The sequence below is a fragment of the Chiroxiphia lanceolata genome, chromosome 2 (assembly GCF_009829145.1).
Source record: "Chiroxiphia lanceolata isolate bChiLan1 chromosome 2, bChiLan1.pri, whole genome shotgun sequence".
Taxonomy (NCBI): Eukaryota; Metazoa; Chordata; class Aves; order Passeriformes; family Pipridae; genus Chiroxiphia; species Chiroxiphia lanceolata.
In genome coordinates, this window is record NC_045638.1 from 70071220 (window position 1) to 70087661 (window position 16442).

The 16442-nt window shown below is 41.7% G+C and overlaps 1 protein-coding gene across 1 annotated transcript in view; it reads left to right on the forward strand.

Annotated features, from left to right (window-relative positions):
* STARD13 (StAR related lipid transfer domain containing 13) overlaps window positions 1–16442 on the forward strand; it is a 257875-nt gene that overhangs the window by 217233 nt on the left and 24200 nt on the right. The window contains 4 exon segments of the mRNA XM_032680416.1: window positions 2094–2165; window positions 4177–4224; window positions 4227–4257; window positions 11933–11994. Coding sequence (XP_032536307.1) covers window positions 2094–2165; window positions 4177–4224; window positions 4227–4257; window positions 11933–11994 — 213 coding nt within the window.

Consider the following 16442-nt stretch of genomic DNA (forward strand, 5'->3'; position numbering starts at 1 on the left):
ATGATTGCAATCATTGCAGAGCTGTTACTGGCTGTCTGATCATCTTTGGGAAATCAGGCTTTGATACATGGACATTGTATTCTGAATTTTGATTTCTGCTACAAAATTTGCTGGTGTGATTCATTATGTAGGGGATCAGAAAGGTGTGCAGAGTATGTTCAAAGCAAATTTTACAGTGAGCTTCAGTGAGTAAAGTCATTCAGGGTATGATGAGTGATCTGAACAGAATTACACAGGCAAAAGTTCATGCCAGCATCTCCTATCTATAAAAATGCATTTTAGCAGAAAACTAGTTTACAACTGGAACTTTTTTGGCATGCAAGGCAGAACATGCAGAAGAGCAACAGAGCCTGATTATCTTTTTCCAGTTACATTGCGTACTTTATATTCAGGGGTTTGTATTATGGCTGTCTGGATTTTACAACCACAAATGTGCCAAAACCCTTGACTGGTTCACTCAGGTTGATTAATAAGCAACGTAAAATGTCTACTTTCTTCCACACCTGCATGCTCTGTTTCTTTGTGTTTTCCAAGTGTAAGAGGTGCAGATACATGATTTGACGTCATCTTGTAAACCGAAACTCTTCAAGTGGTACATCCTGATCTAGATTTGGACAGCAAGGAGATGTTTTCCAGATTTTCCATGTTTCTCAGGTTTTCCATTTATGTGGATGAGCCTCTTTTTTCAGTTGTTCCTCTGGTGCTCTGGGAGCAGCTGCGCATGCAGGCAGTGTGGGTGCCGGGCAGAGCTGGACCCAGCACACTGCTTTCCCCAAATGAGCCCATGGAGCTCGGTAGAAGTTGAGGTACCTTTTGCCAACACTTGTTGGTCACTTCAGAGGTTGGGGGCATAATGGGTGTGTGTGACCATTGGAGTGCTTAAGGTCTGTTTTGCTGGAGACACTTCAAAATTTATCCTCTGTTTTTTGTGTACCTGACATCTACTTAGTGCTTCTTTAGTATTTGCACAGGGGTGGATCTGCCTCCCCTGTACAAAAAGCTTTAGGTCTATAGTAGTCCCCCACTTGAAAGTGATTTTTTTCCATTCCCTCATGCTCACCTATTCCTAGTGTCACCCCCAAAATAAGGAGCGATTATTCTCTTGTCCAGCTGATAATTCCTCCACCTCTTCCATAGGGGTAGGATACATCTTACCCAGTGAAATCTGTTCAGGAGGGGTAACCTAGTTCAGCATCAGCTGTGTCCTGTACTTCTAAAGAGCAGAGAAGCAAGGACAAGATGACACAGACTGATTCCTCTTCTCCCTGCTTAGTACTGGCCTTCCCAAGAAAAGATTTGTCTTGATAGGTAACTGGAAACAGTCCAAACAGGCCTGGAAGTGGATTGAAATTAAAGATTGAGCAGTCTGGGGTCCAGTGCTTGAAGCTACTGCCTGTGTCTATTTTATTTACTTCTGCAGGCATACCTGTAGCTGTTTATTCTTCCTGCATTAGCAGTCACAAGAGAAAAGCATTGTCGGTATTTGATTTATTCCACCTAGTTCAGACACTAGGTGAAATGAATCATCCTTTGAAAGTAACTGACTCTCTATATGAAGGAGTCCACATAATGGAGGTCAGATGGCTGAAGGTATGAAAGCACATGCTACCTGTGTGACTTTCCCTTCAGTATCATGACACCTGCACGAGGTTCTCCTGGCAGAGCTTTCAGTGATTTCTTGTGGCATTTCTCTCCACAAGAAATGTCAGAACAGGAAAAAACACAGTGCATGCTCCTGGTCACCCCATTTTCACCCTACTCCATCTTCACCTCTCACCAACAGCTTACCCTCGGGGGAGGGTAGATTCCAGGACCACAAACCTGGCTAAGCAACTTCTCCTGCTTAGGAGGAAATGGTTAACACTTCATCCCAGTCACCAAGTGGCTATATGCACCGCAGGGTCCTGCGGAGACAGGCACATTTCTTTGAGGGACTCTCTTCTGATGCTATAAAGAAATACTTCAGAGTGATGACAGTTCTTTAAGCAACAAATAGATACTACCAAGTCTCTTTGTTATTTACTTGTAATAAAAGAACTTATAATTCAAAATAATGAAGCGTCATCTTTTTTCTCTTTTCTCTTTTTGCTCAGAAATCGAAGCAAAGGAAGCGTGTGACTGGTTACGTGCAGCTGGATTTCCCCAATATGCTCAGTTCTATGAGAGTAAGTAAGTTTTTTTGCTCTGTAGCAGTACTGAAAGTGCACTGAGCCCCTTGCCAGGAAAGCTTGGAGTCGGCACACTACATTTAACTGAGTTATGGTCAGGCTGGGTGCTCACAAACCTCAGCTGCTAGAGTCATACCAGTGCATGAAGAAAGTAAGACTCCTGCCCTCATAGCCATGGGAAGTTAAAAAAAAAAAAAGGGGAAAAAAGAGGGACCTAGTTTGTGTAAACCTCAAAGGTTAACAAGAACAAGTACAAAATTCCAAAAAACGAGTCTATTTTTTTAAAACTTCCTGAACCATGTGATAAAATAGATGAAAAACATGAAAGTTATTGCAGCTTTTGATCTTGCTGAAAATACGATTGAAAACTTGCAAAGTTACCAAAAGTGAATAATCTGAGCTGCACTCTTTTTGCAAAGTAAGAAAAGCCGATATTCCAATGCTAACTCAGTGGAATGTGGTGTCCCCTTCTAGCTGTAAAGTTTGTGCCCGGGAAGTAATGTCCCCAAGGGCAGAGCAAGGATTGTGCTGCCTGCTGGTTCAGGAGTGTTTGGGGAGTGGAACTGGATTTTCCTGCTCTCCCCTGTCTCAGTGCTGAGAAGGAAACTGCAGCTGATCCTAGGTTTTTCCCAAACTGCATATTTCGTCAGGAACACGGAGCCAGCTCCATCCCACTCGGGCTTACTAGCCAAAGCACAGCTCCGCCAAACACCTCTGGGACACCTTCCGGGTCGGCTTGAGTTGGAGGCAGCACGGCTCCACTCATGGAATGATGGCCAAGAAACCCTCATGGTCAGAGCCAGTTCTGCAGAGAGCAGCTCGAACACCATCCATGCCCTGTGGAGGCTGCAGGGTGGTGGGGAGCATGATGCCAAGGGACACATCCATGGCTTCTGATGGCCAGCTGACATCCATCACGGCTCAGGTGCTGGGTCCTGGTGAGCTGCTTAGGTGCCTGGGACCAGGAGCAGCATGCAGAGATGCTCAGGTGGCTCCACAGGACGCAGGCACGCTCAGTTAAATCCAACTAAGACTAATAAGACTACCAGCTCAAAATAGACATAAATATGTAACTACCACAGTCCCTGGGTAGCCAGTAGTACTTTTGTGTCTGCCTTCTGATCGAGTGTCTCAGATACCGACTCCCCCAGAGAAGGAGAGCCTGCTGCCTGCGAACTCAAAGGGATGTTCTCTCCAAAAACAACCTGTGCTGGGCTCAGCAGTTCCCATGCAATCAGTATGTGCTCTAGACAGTCTGAGCCTCTGAAAACAAGGTGCTTTCTGCAAGCATCTATTATGTGCAGTGTTAAGCACTAATGTCTGAAATGCTGGATGAAGTTCCTGTATCCCAGCATCCTGCTGTGGTACCTAAGCATGGCAGAGCAGTCTGGAGAGCAGCCACAGCACTGGAACAAGTCCACCATTATAGAGCCCACTAATGTGTTGCAGCCATGTCACCTCACATAAAAATGTCAGCTTCCAGCACGCTATTCTGGCTTTTTAGCTAATATGGGGTTATAATCAGCTCTTTTTTTTTTGTCTGTTATTGAGTAACCCCTTGTCTGAAATAATAGTTATTGGGATCTGTATAAAAGCGAAAAGCACAGAACATTTCTGGGGGTTTTTTTTGGGCAAAGTCCGTCTAGCACAATAACTCATTAGTCACTGTGGTGGGAATGAAGAACCTTGTTGCTCATGTGGATAAAGAAGTGTGTAATTCCTGGATCTCATTCATTTGTTCAAGGGACTAGAATGAACAGCTAACAATTGAGTATTTTTTTAAGCCAAGTGAAATAATTTTGCTCTCATTCTGGTGCACTAGACATTCAACTATACCTTTAATAGAAGAAAAAAATAAGTGGCTCAAGGATCACAGATACAGCTGGAAGGGAACCAGAGCGGAGGGAAATTGGTCATACTAGATTTCAGTGAGCAAGCACTTTAGGTGTAGACTATATTTTCATTTTAATACCAAGCAGTCATCTTAATATTGTGTCTCCTTTTATAGACTCCCAGTTTCCCATTGACATTGCTGCAGTAAAGAAAGATCATGATTTCTTGACAAGGACCTTGTAGAACCTCTTTGCAGGTAAAGAACACCTAAATTCTTTTCTGATAATTTAAAAGCGTGAGCTGATTTGTCATTGTTAGCATAGTAGCAGCAGAATGTTGCTTGTCCAGATGAATTAAGTGATGATATGTATAATGCCAGCATTCTAAATTAATTTCTTTTATGGAAAATCCTGCAGTAGGACACCCACTACATCATAGAAAGCATCACCGACTTGAGAAGACCCAAATCCAATGGATTTGAAACAACTGCTTTTTAAGACTAGCAGTAGGGCAAGCAACCCTGAATAAAAGAGAGTCACATTTGAGTCACACATTAATAAGTCTTATATCCAAGCACAGCAGAAAAGATGAAACTTCATTGCATAGAATTCAGCAAGCCCTTTTCTCTGGCAGCAGACGTGGTTTTCCTGCTGCTGTGTCTCCTTGGTACTCTCTTTTGGCACCAGTAAGAGAAGCGGGACAAGACCCCCCAGTACTACAGCTACTACAACTCTTCCCTGGTTGCACCTCCCAGGGGGTCTGTGTTTACTGTTGATCTTGCTTTTTATACTCTGCCTGTGAGTGAATTACCGTATTGCATGGCTCAAGTACTGTTCTCCCCAGGACTCAAGACACAGCAATTCTGTGGCAGGTTTGCAAAACCAATTGCAGAGGCATTGTTCCCCTCGTTCTTTCTCCGTGGCTCATCTCAAGACTGCGTTCTGCTCCTCTCCATCTTCAAGTAAGGACAAAGGAGCATCTGGTCCTTAAGCAAGCAGCCTTTATTACATGTTTACAGAAACTTTCACAACACCAACATCAAGATAAAGTTGGACAAGACTCTATTTCCCTTCTGCAACTGTGGCTAAAGTCATCAGAGATGGTATGCTCTTCCACATAGTACTGTGCATTGCAGGGATTAATGAGTCTGTGATGGAGGAATGCAGATAGGGTTTCTGAGAATCACAGAAAATAGGGCTGGAAGAGACTTATCTAGTTTCATCTCTCCATCCTGGACTATGCCCTCCTTCCTGGGGGATCCAGGTAATTACTGGGCATAGCTGTCAGATTGCTTTCCCAAATTCCCCTGCTGCAAGTGAGACCTATTGCCTCTCATGTTGTCTCTTATGTTATGAGGAACAGGATATTCTCTTTCTCTGTGTCTCAGCCTATGGTCTGAAGACCAATCAGTAGTGAAATAATGGATGCTTCAATGCTTGCTCTCACCGATGCCAGAGAGTAGAATAACTGCAGACTTGATCCACTTCTCTTCTGTCTGCTTGGGTGAGAAAGATTGCTATGCCCATGCCTAAGAACCCTCCTTCCCATACATACGTACATCCCCCTGCTTCGGTCTGGAATGATGGAAGGCATACCTTGCTACAGCTTGGGAACTGAAAAGTGGTACTGATAGAGAGGTTGAGATCTCTTCTCCTCTGCCCTTTCCCACAAAGTTGCAAGGACCATTCAAAAATTCCAAGCATGATGTCTGTTCCTGTCTCTTTCTTGTGCGAGCAAACAGTGAGGTGTAGTCATTACCTAGCTCTGTGACTCTCCCTTAGTCTTTCTTCCCTGGAGTAATTTGTAGCGGTGGTACTACCATGGTCACCAGGCATCCAACACCTACACAACTAGAAGTGGGAACAGCTCTCATCTCTTGTTTCTGCAGCCTCTCTGTAGACTCGCAGATACACCTACAGTTACACTACGTTGATATATTTATGAGATTTTTTTTTTTATAAGCTGAGTAGCTAGAGAGTGGTTGGGTGTGGGGGTTTTTCTCTTTTATTAAAATATGAGATTTTGGAAAATTGACTAGCAGCTGCATAGATGCACTCGTGACAAGTGCTTTACATTAGCCTAAATCAAGTGATACTGCTGAGACCTATAGAGAAAAGCCTAGACACAGATATTTCCAACTATTTATTCAAAGATAAGGGGTTATGACTGTCTACTAACTTTTTCTGTAATTTATTCAGAAGACAACACCTGTTGACTTGAATTTTTGTTGGAGTTTTAAACAGTTTGGATCCAAAAAAGGAATAGCACTTATAAGATTAGAAATACAAGTATTAGATACAGATATGTTTTCAGCCTTGCAGATATTTAATTTGATGTAAGCTCAGCAGCTTCAAACCTTTAGCTGAAAGCAACCTGTAAAAAGCCATTGTACCAATACCAAGATTCAGGTTCAAAAGTAACAGTGTCAGCTGCTGCCCACTCATACTAGCTTCGTCACTGTATTAGCTATCAAACCAACATCTTCATAGTTTTCCAGTGTATGGAAATCTTCACAGCTCAGCTGACCACTGTGGCCAATTTTCTACCCTTGCTTTGCTCTGTGATGGTGTTACTGCAAGGCACATGCCAGTACATCATATGAGAGCTGCAGACTGTGATGGACTTTGATGAAACAGAAAGTTAAAAAAAGGTTGGTTATTATTTCTGTGTGCACAGATCCCAGTTGGCAGTAAAACTTCCATTCTTCAAACATTCAAAACTGCCCTCAAAGCTATGCATGACCAAGCTATCACGCTGATTAACAGTGCATTCAGCCCACAGCCACTGAACAAATGGGTTTCTCATTTTTATTTGGAAGATAATTTTACAGCTGGAATGCCAGAATGGATAATAAGTTTGAGCAGTTTTAGCTCTGAATGGTAATAGCATAAACACTAAATTTCTCTGCTCTTGTGGGTTTTAAATCAGACTTTCAATCTCATTTTATAATCAGTTTTCTTATGGCATTGCAGTATACAAGACACAGGAGGCACAAATGAGGAGGAACCTTTTCTTTTTAAGGCAGCTGGTAGTATTTTAGTCAGAGAAGACTAAGACTCCCTGTTGTAAAGGATTTTGGTGACCTTTTTGAGATATTATAACACCCCTGCTGTTTCCAATATAATGAAAATTGGCAGGGTAACAACCAAATCTGAGGCCTTTGGGTTAGAGGCATATTTATCAAGAGATTCCACTCAGATTTTACTGAGTAACGAACAATAGAGAATTGCCAGGCAATCTGCAAGCAAATGCTGTCAGCCTGCCAAAATAATAATGGGCATGAAAATTTTATAGCTGGATCTCTGTGTCATTTCCAAAATAGCAAGTAACCAACTCTGCTCTGGGAACTTTGTGGCCGCTGTGATAGGCAGGTGAGAAGGAAAAAGCCAAGCCGTGTTGTACTTTTTGTATTCACATAAATACAGTGACTAAGAACATAAAGACCAAGTATGTAGCAGTCTGATGCATAGCCCCCTAAACCAAGCTTTAAATTTAAACTGTGCCAAGCAGTCAGCAGCTTTTTCTTCTATAGCTGTTGTCTCTTAGACGCTTGTAAACAACCCAAAGGTTGTTGTACGGGGATGGGGACATCCTACCATTAGAATTCTGAAAGGGTGATTGTACAGTCAGTACCATTGCCGAGTTTATATTGCTCCAGGTGCTGTTAGGGCATAAGTCTGGCTTTCCACTTGCAGGACAGAAAGCCCTGCTCTGAATGGCTCACATTGACTTCCAGGAGAGATCACTCATCAATGTGAGCATGTGGCCTATAAGGTAACTTCCTCAGTGGCAGCCATGACAGGACTGGAAACCAATATATTCTCTTCATGCACAAAACTGGTGGAGCAGGGACATGCCAGTGCGAGCTTTGCACACCAGCCCTAGTGGTACTGGGAGGACCCTTATATTGTGTTAAGACTTCAGCTAGGTGAGGTCTTAAGAGTCTAGCGTGAGGAGCTGGATGTCCTCTTCCAAGTTCACAACACCAGAAGAACGCAGATAGGGGACATGTGTATGCAGCACCTCAACATGGCTAGGAATAACAATAAACAAAGAAATAATCTTGTAGTTCCCTCAGAGAGGCATTTCAGAAACCATATGGTGTGTTTTCCTGGTCACAATCCATACAAAAGGACATTTGCAGATCTGCTAAGCAGAGACACTGTGCTGTCCATGATGCCTCCCCTTGCATGACTGACCAGTGCCCCTGGCTGCATTCCCAGCACCTGCTTGGAAGCAACTGCAGAACAGTTCCAGGGTTTCCCCTGGAACTTCACTCACTTCAGAGTTGTCTCCCTATTACTTGATTTCTCTTCAAGCAGGACAACAGATCCCCCACAGGTTTTCCAACCGGCCAGATCCTGCCTTCTTACAAGCTTGTATTTATTTTGTAAACTCTGCTCAGTGCTGTAAAGGATGCAAAAGTCAGAGATTTCCTGATTCTGAAGAACTTCCATCATATGGGTTGATAATACAGCCTGGAGATGGTATGCAGAGCCCTAAAGACCTCTTGTCTTTGACACCGGGTTGTCAACAGATCTCCTCAGGTAGCCCAGACTTCTCCATGTGTTGACTGGACCAAGGTACCTACAGCAGCTGAAGCCAGGCTTGATATTCTAGGGGATCTAAAATAGCACCAGAAACATCTCTTTGGGCACCTGAATATCTCTGCTGGTCTTTCACAGGTCACTTTCCAACATAGATGTCTCACCATAGAGATGTGTTAAACCACCAAGGCAGTGTTTACCTGTGAGTTCTGGAGAGGAGATAAAATTAACATCACTGAAAACACTTCCCCTGAATACTGCAGAGACTTCCAGACATTCAAATGCATCCTAGATTATTTGGTTTTTATGTAACCACCTCTCTGTGTTTATTTATGTGTTTTTTCCTTGCTTTTCTCAAGTCTGGACTTTGTGTTTTGCTAACAATACAAACAGGCCAGTCTTTCCCATGTTTTGATGCAGTAGCATAAAAGTGTAGAGCTTCTCTCAGTTCGGCTGGGGTGTCACTGACAGCCTTTTTAGCCAGAAACTTCTGGTTTTTTGCTTTTCTAAAGACTTGCTGAGAACTTGGCTGTCAGTCATCTGACAGCTTTAAATGATGAGAAAGCTTTCTGCCACAACTGGCACATCAACAAGGCAAAAGAAGTTGAAACAGACTGGCTTTGATTTGAGTTGTTAGTACCAGACAAGCTCACAAATATGATCATTAGTTCTCTAATTTTCACTGGCAAATCTTTCCACAGCACTGGAAGAGCCCCAGAAAGCATACCGATGTTTCATAGAGGGGTGAATTTAAAACCTGGGGTTGAGTCCCTGTCACCCAGTAAAAAGTAGCTTTGTTTTTGATGAAGCAAGTTATTCGTAGCAAAGCCAGATTATAAAGCAGACAGGACAACAGAGTGGCTTCCCAAGTCTCTAGTTTAAGTAAAGATATTCATTTTTATAGAGATGACCTATTAATCCGTGTTGAAACAATCTCTCTTTTGGATGCCGTTAGTGAAAAATGATGGCTTTGGATGGTCTTGTTGGTCTGATCATGTTTTTTCTGCACCTCTCTGTGCTGCAGAAGCAGCCCTCTCTAATAGAATGCCACCACACTTTCTGCTGTGGGCTGAGATGCACAGAGATACCTGAGTACATACAGGGTGAAGTGATATATGTCATGGGACGTTGCCTCCTCATCTCCCAGCTCCTGAAGTGCATGACTTGCTCCTTAGTTTTGGAAGGCAAGTGACACCATAGCGAATGAAGGAGCACTGGTCACTGTATTGAAAATATTTTCTTCTACATCTTCTCCCTAACAACTGCAAATAGGCAATAAGTGTAGAGGGGGTTTTGTGAACTATTGAGGAAGCAGTTGCAGAGATCACCTGCCAAGGGCTGCTGTGGAGAAGCCCTCTTTCTCAGAAGAGTTTCTTCAGTGCCTGTTATCGTGAACGCAAGGGAGGTGCAGTTGATGGCTTGTTTTCAGTGTTGATGAGCAGCTGGAAAGGAGGCAAGGGTTTCGCAGAGTTTCTTAGCCTCTGGGCATGAATTTAGCTGATGTCTGTCTCCTGGTCAGTCTTGCAGGACACATTTAGGTCAAGGAAGCAAGGAATCATTCCCCACTCGCTATGTTAAGCTGTGAGGGCACAGTGGCAACTTGATTCATACATACAGCTGCAAGTACTTAAGCAGCACACAGTGGCATGTCAGTGTGGAAATGTGGCTACAGACTTGTCCCTTCAGCGGCAGGCCAGCTAATGAAGAGGTGCAGGGAGTCCACTATTAGCCTCCGGTTCACTGCTCAGAGGAAGCTGTCCCCAGGGATAGAAAGTTGGGCTGGAGTCCTTGAAAATCTGTCTCTGCCTCTATGTATTGTAATTGATACTGATAAGGAAATTTAAACGTTCTGTTCTCAAAAGAAGCACTGAACATTTTCAGACCCAGGGCCCAAGCAAAATGTCACTTTGGGTTGAGAATTCCATGCTTGGGTAAAAGATAAGTTTTGCAATAATAGATGAAGAAGACTGCTGGGCAGAAGGCTGAAGATATAACTACAGAGCCACATACCCTGAAATTTATTTCAGGAACATTGCTATCATGCATGCAGAGTGTGCTTGTGAATGCATTATACTCAAATTAATACTATGAGCACAGGACTTTTCTGATATGGCATAACAGATTTATTGGCTTGAATTAGGGAGTAGTATTTGATCTACAAATAAGAAGATGGTATTTTGTGAGGGATTTTTTTTTAAAGAAAGATCAACACTGGATGGGCTTTTTCTTTGTTAGTGGTGGCAATTTGAAAGGATTTTTAATATTAGAAGTTCTGGGCAGGAATATGTTACTTTCATAATATTCTTATGTTGTGTGAGAGATTATATTACTTATGTGATACTTTTTTCACATGTCCTTGTAACTTATCACATCTATTTCATATGTTATCAGTTCTGGAGATTTGCGGTCTTGTCTTGAGACCCAAAAGCAGCAGTAGCAGGTCTTGCTATAAAGACACAGGAGATGCAGGCAGCTTACAGAAGAGTGTTGTGGGCACATGGATCTCTCACTCTGCCTTGCTTAATTTTGAAATTCAGTCCTAGATCTGGAAAATTTTCAAAGTCGAACATATTTAACTCTGAGCCTCTGCTTTTAGAATTTGGGTGGTTTCATGGATCAAGATCTTTAAGTATTAAAAAACCCAAATCCATTATCATTAGCATGGTAGGTTCTCTATTGAAAGAGCATGTTTTCTTGTCCTCTGTCTGTCCTTGCACATGGGCACACTCACACAGAGAGATTGTCATTTCAACCCACTGTTATCACAGGATAGCTTTGGGTTTAAGAAGCAGATGCCTTCTGGAGATGCTGGTAACAGCAATATGAATGTGGTCAAAAATAACTAAAAATATTTAGTTAAAGATATTAGATTTGTTACATTTTGGGTGTGTTAACCTATCTCTAAGTTCCACAGATATGGGAAAGAAACTACTGGGTTTAGAGAAACATTTAAGTAACTGCTAAAAGTTCTTGATGTCAGCTTTTTAGGGAGATGCCAACTGCCAAAAGTGAGGAACTGCATCATTGTTTTTTTTTTCCTTTGGTCTTTCACTGCTTTGAAATCCACAGTTTAGACCAATTAAATTACAGTCCTGCATATGGCAACTCACTTCCTTGTCATTTCCCCAGCCAACAAAGGTATTTGTTTCCTGTGCTAGGTGTGTAAATGTCTATGAGTTAAAAAGCAATCTATAAAATCTGACTATCAGGTAAAGTGACGGTGATGCAGTGGTCTTATAGCTGGAATATATGACCAGTATCATTTCTGAAGCCTATGTATGCAGTTGGCACCCTACAGTCAGATAGAGAAAAGGTTTTGAACTTGCAAAAATAATGCCCTGTAATCAGAGACTGCTAATCTTTTGAATTTTCTTTGCCCTGTAGACGACTGAACACACTGAACAAGTGCGCCTCAATGAAACTCGATGTGAACTTCCTAAGAAAAAGGTAAGGAAATTTCATGAAATGTGACTGCCCGATTTAGCCTTGAAGTCAGCAATGTTCTTACAAGTAAGGTAAGTATATTTGACTTTGAAAATGTGTGTCAGCATTATCTGGATGCATGATAATGTGAATTGCTGAATCTTAAAATTAGAAATAAAATAGAAACTGTGACTAATATAGCAGGAATAATACTATGTGTATTAAAAAGGTCCACACAGTACTTGAACTCTACATGCATGCAATTCAAGTTAGTGGGTGAAAAGACAGTGCAGTTTCGTTAGAGTGGCTTGTTTGTCAATGTCGTGTGAATACATAATGAAAATCCTGCTCAGAAACAATGGAATGCTCAGATGAAAATAATAGCTATTCTTTATTTCTTGTACTGACTTCTTCCCATTTAAGAGTATGAAAATAAACTCTGTCATCCTTAGAAATTCCTGTGTAACATGGGAATTATTGAGCTTAAAGGGTTTCAGCAAGGACTGGAGAAACTGCCTATTGATTTTGAGAGTTTTGTAATATGTCCAGCATTAACCGTTGAACGCTTGGTTTCTGGTCACAAATTTCCCCCAAACCCTTCAGAGGTGTACAGTGGTAGTTGTCGACTCTGTTCTTGCCTTTGTAGACTGTTTGTCTAGTGCCTTTTAACAACTTCCTCTGAGGGCTGCGTTTTTGATGTCTTTGCAAATTCAATCCAATCATACTGTACTCAGTCTTTGAGGGAACTGGAATAGAAAATGGTTTCGATGTCTGGATATGCTGCCTTTGGTATATGCCCATTTGTTCCTCTATGTAGCCTCTTCAGCTTGTATTTTGTCCATTCGCTGGAGCTGCAGGGACTTCACTACATCAGGAGTTTTTCTTGTCTTGGGTTTTTCTTGTCTTTGGTAAGTGCCAGCACTTTCTACATCAAACACCTACATCATACCTTAGAAAAGATTAGTAAAATCCCCTGACTACACAAGAACTTTACGTCTTGGGCAGGCAGATGCTATAGGAAGAGGCTGAGGTCCCCCAAGAAAAACTAACTCAATTGTGTGTTGACCTGCTTGGAAAGGTGTCTGGTTTGTGTTCACTAGCTCATGTAGTTATGTTCAAACACAGGTACTGGAGCTGCACAAGAGACAGAATTACAAAATAGTAACATATTCGTGAACCCTGATTGTCCCCTGGAAAATTTGTTTACATTCCTGTCCTTTCTTCTCTTTAACAAGTGTTTTAGGTTTGGTGTGAGGTTTGTATGCTTGCTTGCTTGCTTCTGTGTTTGATTGTGTTATGTTAAAAATGGAGGATTTTTTTGTTATCTTTGGTTTTTATTAATTTTTTGCTGACAATCCTCCCTGTTCAGAATGAACTGAAGCCCTCAGTTGCACTCCTTGCCGATGACCATTGATTTATGATGGAAGAGAGATTACTGTACTTGGTACTCTTTCAGGGGGACAGAAGCTAGTTGGGTCCATACCTGCATGAGACCATGGAGAAGCAGAGCAAAGAAAAATATAGAGAAAGAGGGGTTGAAGGAGACTTGAGTCCACAAATACAGAGCAACTGAAAGTAGATGAGAATGTGGGTAAAAGAAGAAGAGGAAGGAGAGCCTGCTGACAGGAGGAAATGTAAATGCAAGTGTAGAAGCCAGAAATTGGGTCTGAAATTGAACACTGAACCAAATAAATCTTTTGCTGTAGATACTGCCTTTCCTAATAGTCTCTATGGTGATCTGAACAATGAAATGCAAAATCAGCTTGCTTTGGAGCTTCAGCATAACGGGTTTACACAGGACTAGCACAGCTGCTTGAGTGATTCATTAAAATATGGCAAAGCAAGCTGCCGGGCAAGGTTACTGTGAAAAACAGCACAGCATGAATGTTCCCCACTGCCCACTCTCCCACCCAAACCATTCCCACTGTGGGCTGCTGTCTTCTCCTTGGCTTCACTGAGATGCATACAGAAATCCTCATGTATGTGTTGCAAATATGTCCATAAGCAATTTGGACAGACAGAGATTAGCCTTTGGATTAACTGCCTTCTGCAGCTGTCGATTTATGAGAATTCCTGCCCCCAGCTGGAAAAATGTGGCAGAATTCCACTGCAAATAAACCCACTTTTTGCCTTTTGTTAGTATCCCTCTGTATCTCAGGCAAGCACACCCTTAGTCAAAAAGCTGTACTATTTTAAATCAACTGTGACAAATCTGTGAATCAAAACCTCTTTCTCTTTGGCAAATGTTACCAGTCACTCCTAAAGAAACTTGACTCTTCTCATCTTCCCAAACATAATGGTATTAACTGGACTTTTGAATATGCTCCAAAGCCATGCACTTGATTTCACCTTAGGTCAGTAGAAGTATACAGTCACTGCTCCAAAATGTCTGCTTCGCCTGTATCAGATGAATCATTCTTTCAGACCTTCTCTTGATCCACTATCCCCATAGCTGGTGACATGTGGTTTGGCTAAGTGCTCTCAACATTTTTTTTTTTTTTTGATGGTTTCATTTGTCAGGGCATTCAGATATCTGACAAGAACAGTGGGTCATTCAGGATATTCATGGCTTCCAGAATTTCTACTGATTCCATCAAAAAAAAAGCACATTATGTCACAGGACTCACAGTGCAGCTGAATTTGTAGTGAGTCACCATGGCAGTATTTCGGCATGCAGATATTTCATATTTGTCTGATTTTGCTTCTGATGAAACACAAACATGTTTCTTTACCAATTAAAAAGCCCCAAAACTAAGCCTTTATTTAATTGAGCTGCAAATTTTATCACCAGAAATCCTCTGTATTTTCTAAGTGGTTCTTGAGCAGAATGTCATCCTGTCTTTGTTGTGGTTAGAGGCAAAACTTGTTTACTATCAGTATTCATTTCTGTTCATCTCTGCTTTCTCAAAAGAAAAAAAAAACAACCCTCAAAACTTTTGATTTAAAGTATATTTGCCACTGAATTTATGTTTATTTCTGTCTCCTGCTCTATGCTCTCTTCTTGGTGTTTCTTGCAACGTCTCTACCATTTAGGCTAGTTTAATTAACTCCAGCTTGTAGGAAAATACAGGCTAAATCCTGTCAGTTCATACAGTAATGTCAGTGCAGCTACAGGGATTTGTGTCAGCCAGGAATCTTCTTTAAGGTCCCTTTGGCATATTGGGAAGTACAACAAATTAAAAAAAATATTTTTGTCCTATTGGCTGCTACCATCAACGCTCCAGCAGTGGTATGCTTTGTAGATATAATTACCACTGCTAAATATTTAAAAGTACATGCCCTTATGGTTTTTAAAATATCCACTTTGTGGCACTACTAAGACCACAACAAGTGGATTTTTAAGTGCCTGAGGCTGTGCGGTCCTTTGCATACAGAAAGCTGTGGAGATAAAACAAAGGTAGAGTTGTCTTATTTCTTCCCTGCAGACAAACTGGCCAAACCAGTATTAGCCTTTTCTAGCCCTTTTCTTCATACTTCACTAGTTGCTTAATTTTTCTGTCTAACTAGACACAGAACTAAGATCTGCATTCATTCCTGTGAACCAACATCAGCTGCAGGAGCACTGCACACCTCAATGTTAACAGATGAAAAAGGAATGACTAAACCCAAAATTTCATAGCTATATTTTCTTTTATGGTTTGGATATGATCTAAAACATCTGACTGACTTGAAGTGATAAACTGGCAAAAGCTTATGGCATCAGTGAGACCTGGCACACTACTGATCCAAATCTGCAGCTTTTGGGGTTTCACATTATTTAAGGTTTTGGGCATTCTTGTAAAATTTGGTTTACATTTTTCAATTAGAGAGGCCAGAAGAGATCTAGTCAGAGATCGGAGAGAACTTTACCATTGAAACTTCCTGTAAAAATACTTCTAATATTAGACTTTTAAAATGAGAATTTTTCCAGTCCCAAAATAGTCTTTCTGGTTTAGCACCTCATTTTAGTCTGACAGCCTGTCATATTTTACTGCCTTCATACTGCTTCCAAGAATGTGAAGAGCTGTTTGGATGTCATGTAGGTGAAGTTAGTTAGTTTGCTCTGCTTTAAAACACATGTACAAGAATAATGCAGTATAAACCCAGTTCAAAGTCAGGGGAAGGATAGTCATTAGCAACTGTGGGCTTTGCATCCTTAGAGAACACAGTAGTTCAGTACTGACTGCACGCTTCATGCTGAAGATGTATATTTTTTGTTTCAGCAAACAGATGAGAAAAATGTCATAGGGAGAGATTTTTTATTCAAATTTTTTTCCAAGGCACATGTTCTCTGCATTGCAGAGTAGCTCCTGGAGCTGCCTGAACATAAGCACAGCTCTGTGTACTCCAGGCTGAGGGATGAGACCAGGAAAAGGTATGGGGCTGCTGCTACTTCAGGAGAGGTTGGAGGAAGCCAGAGACAGTGGGTCAGGCTTCAGATCAAGTTTGGGTACCTCTGATGGCACCAAGGCCATGAAGGCAGTGGTTGCCA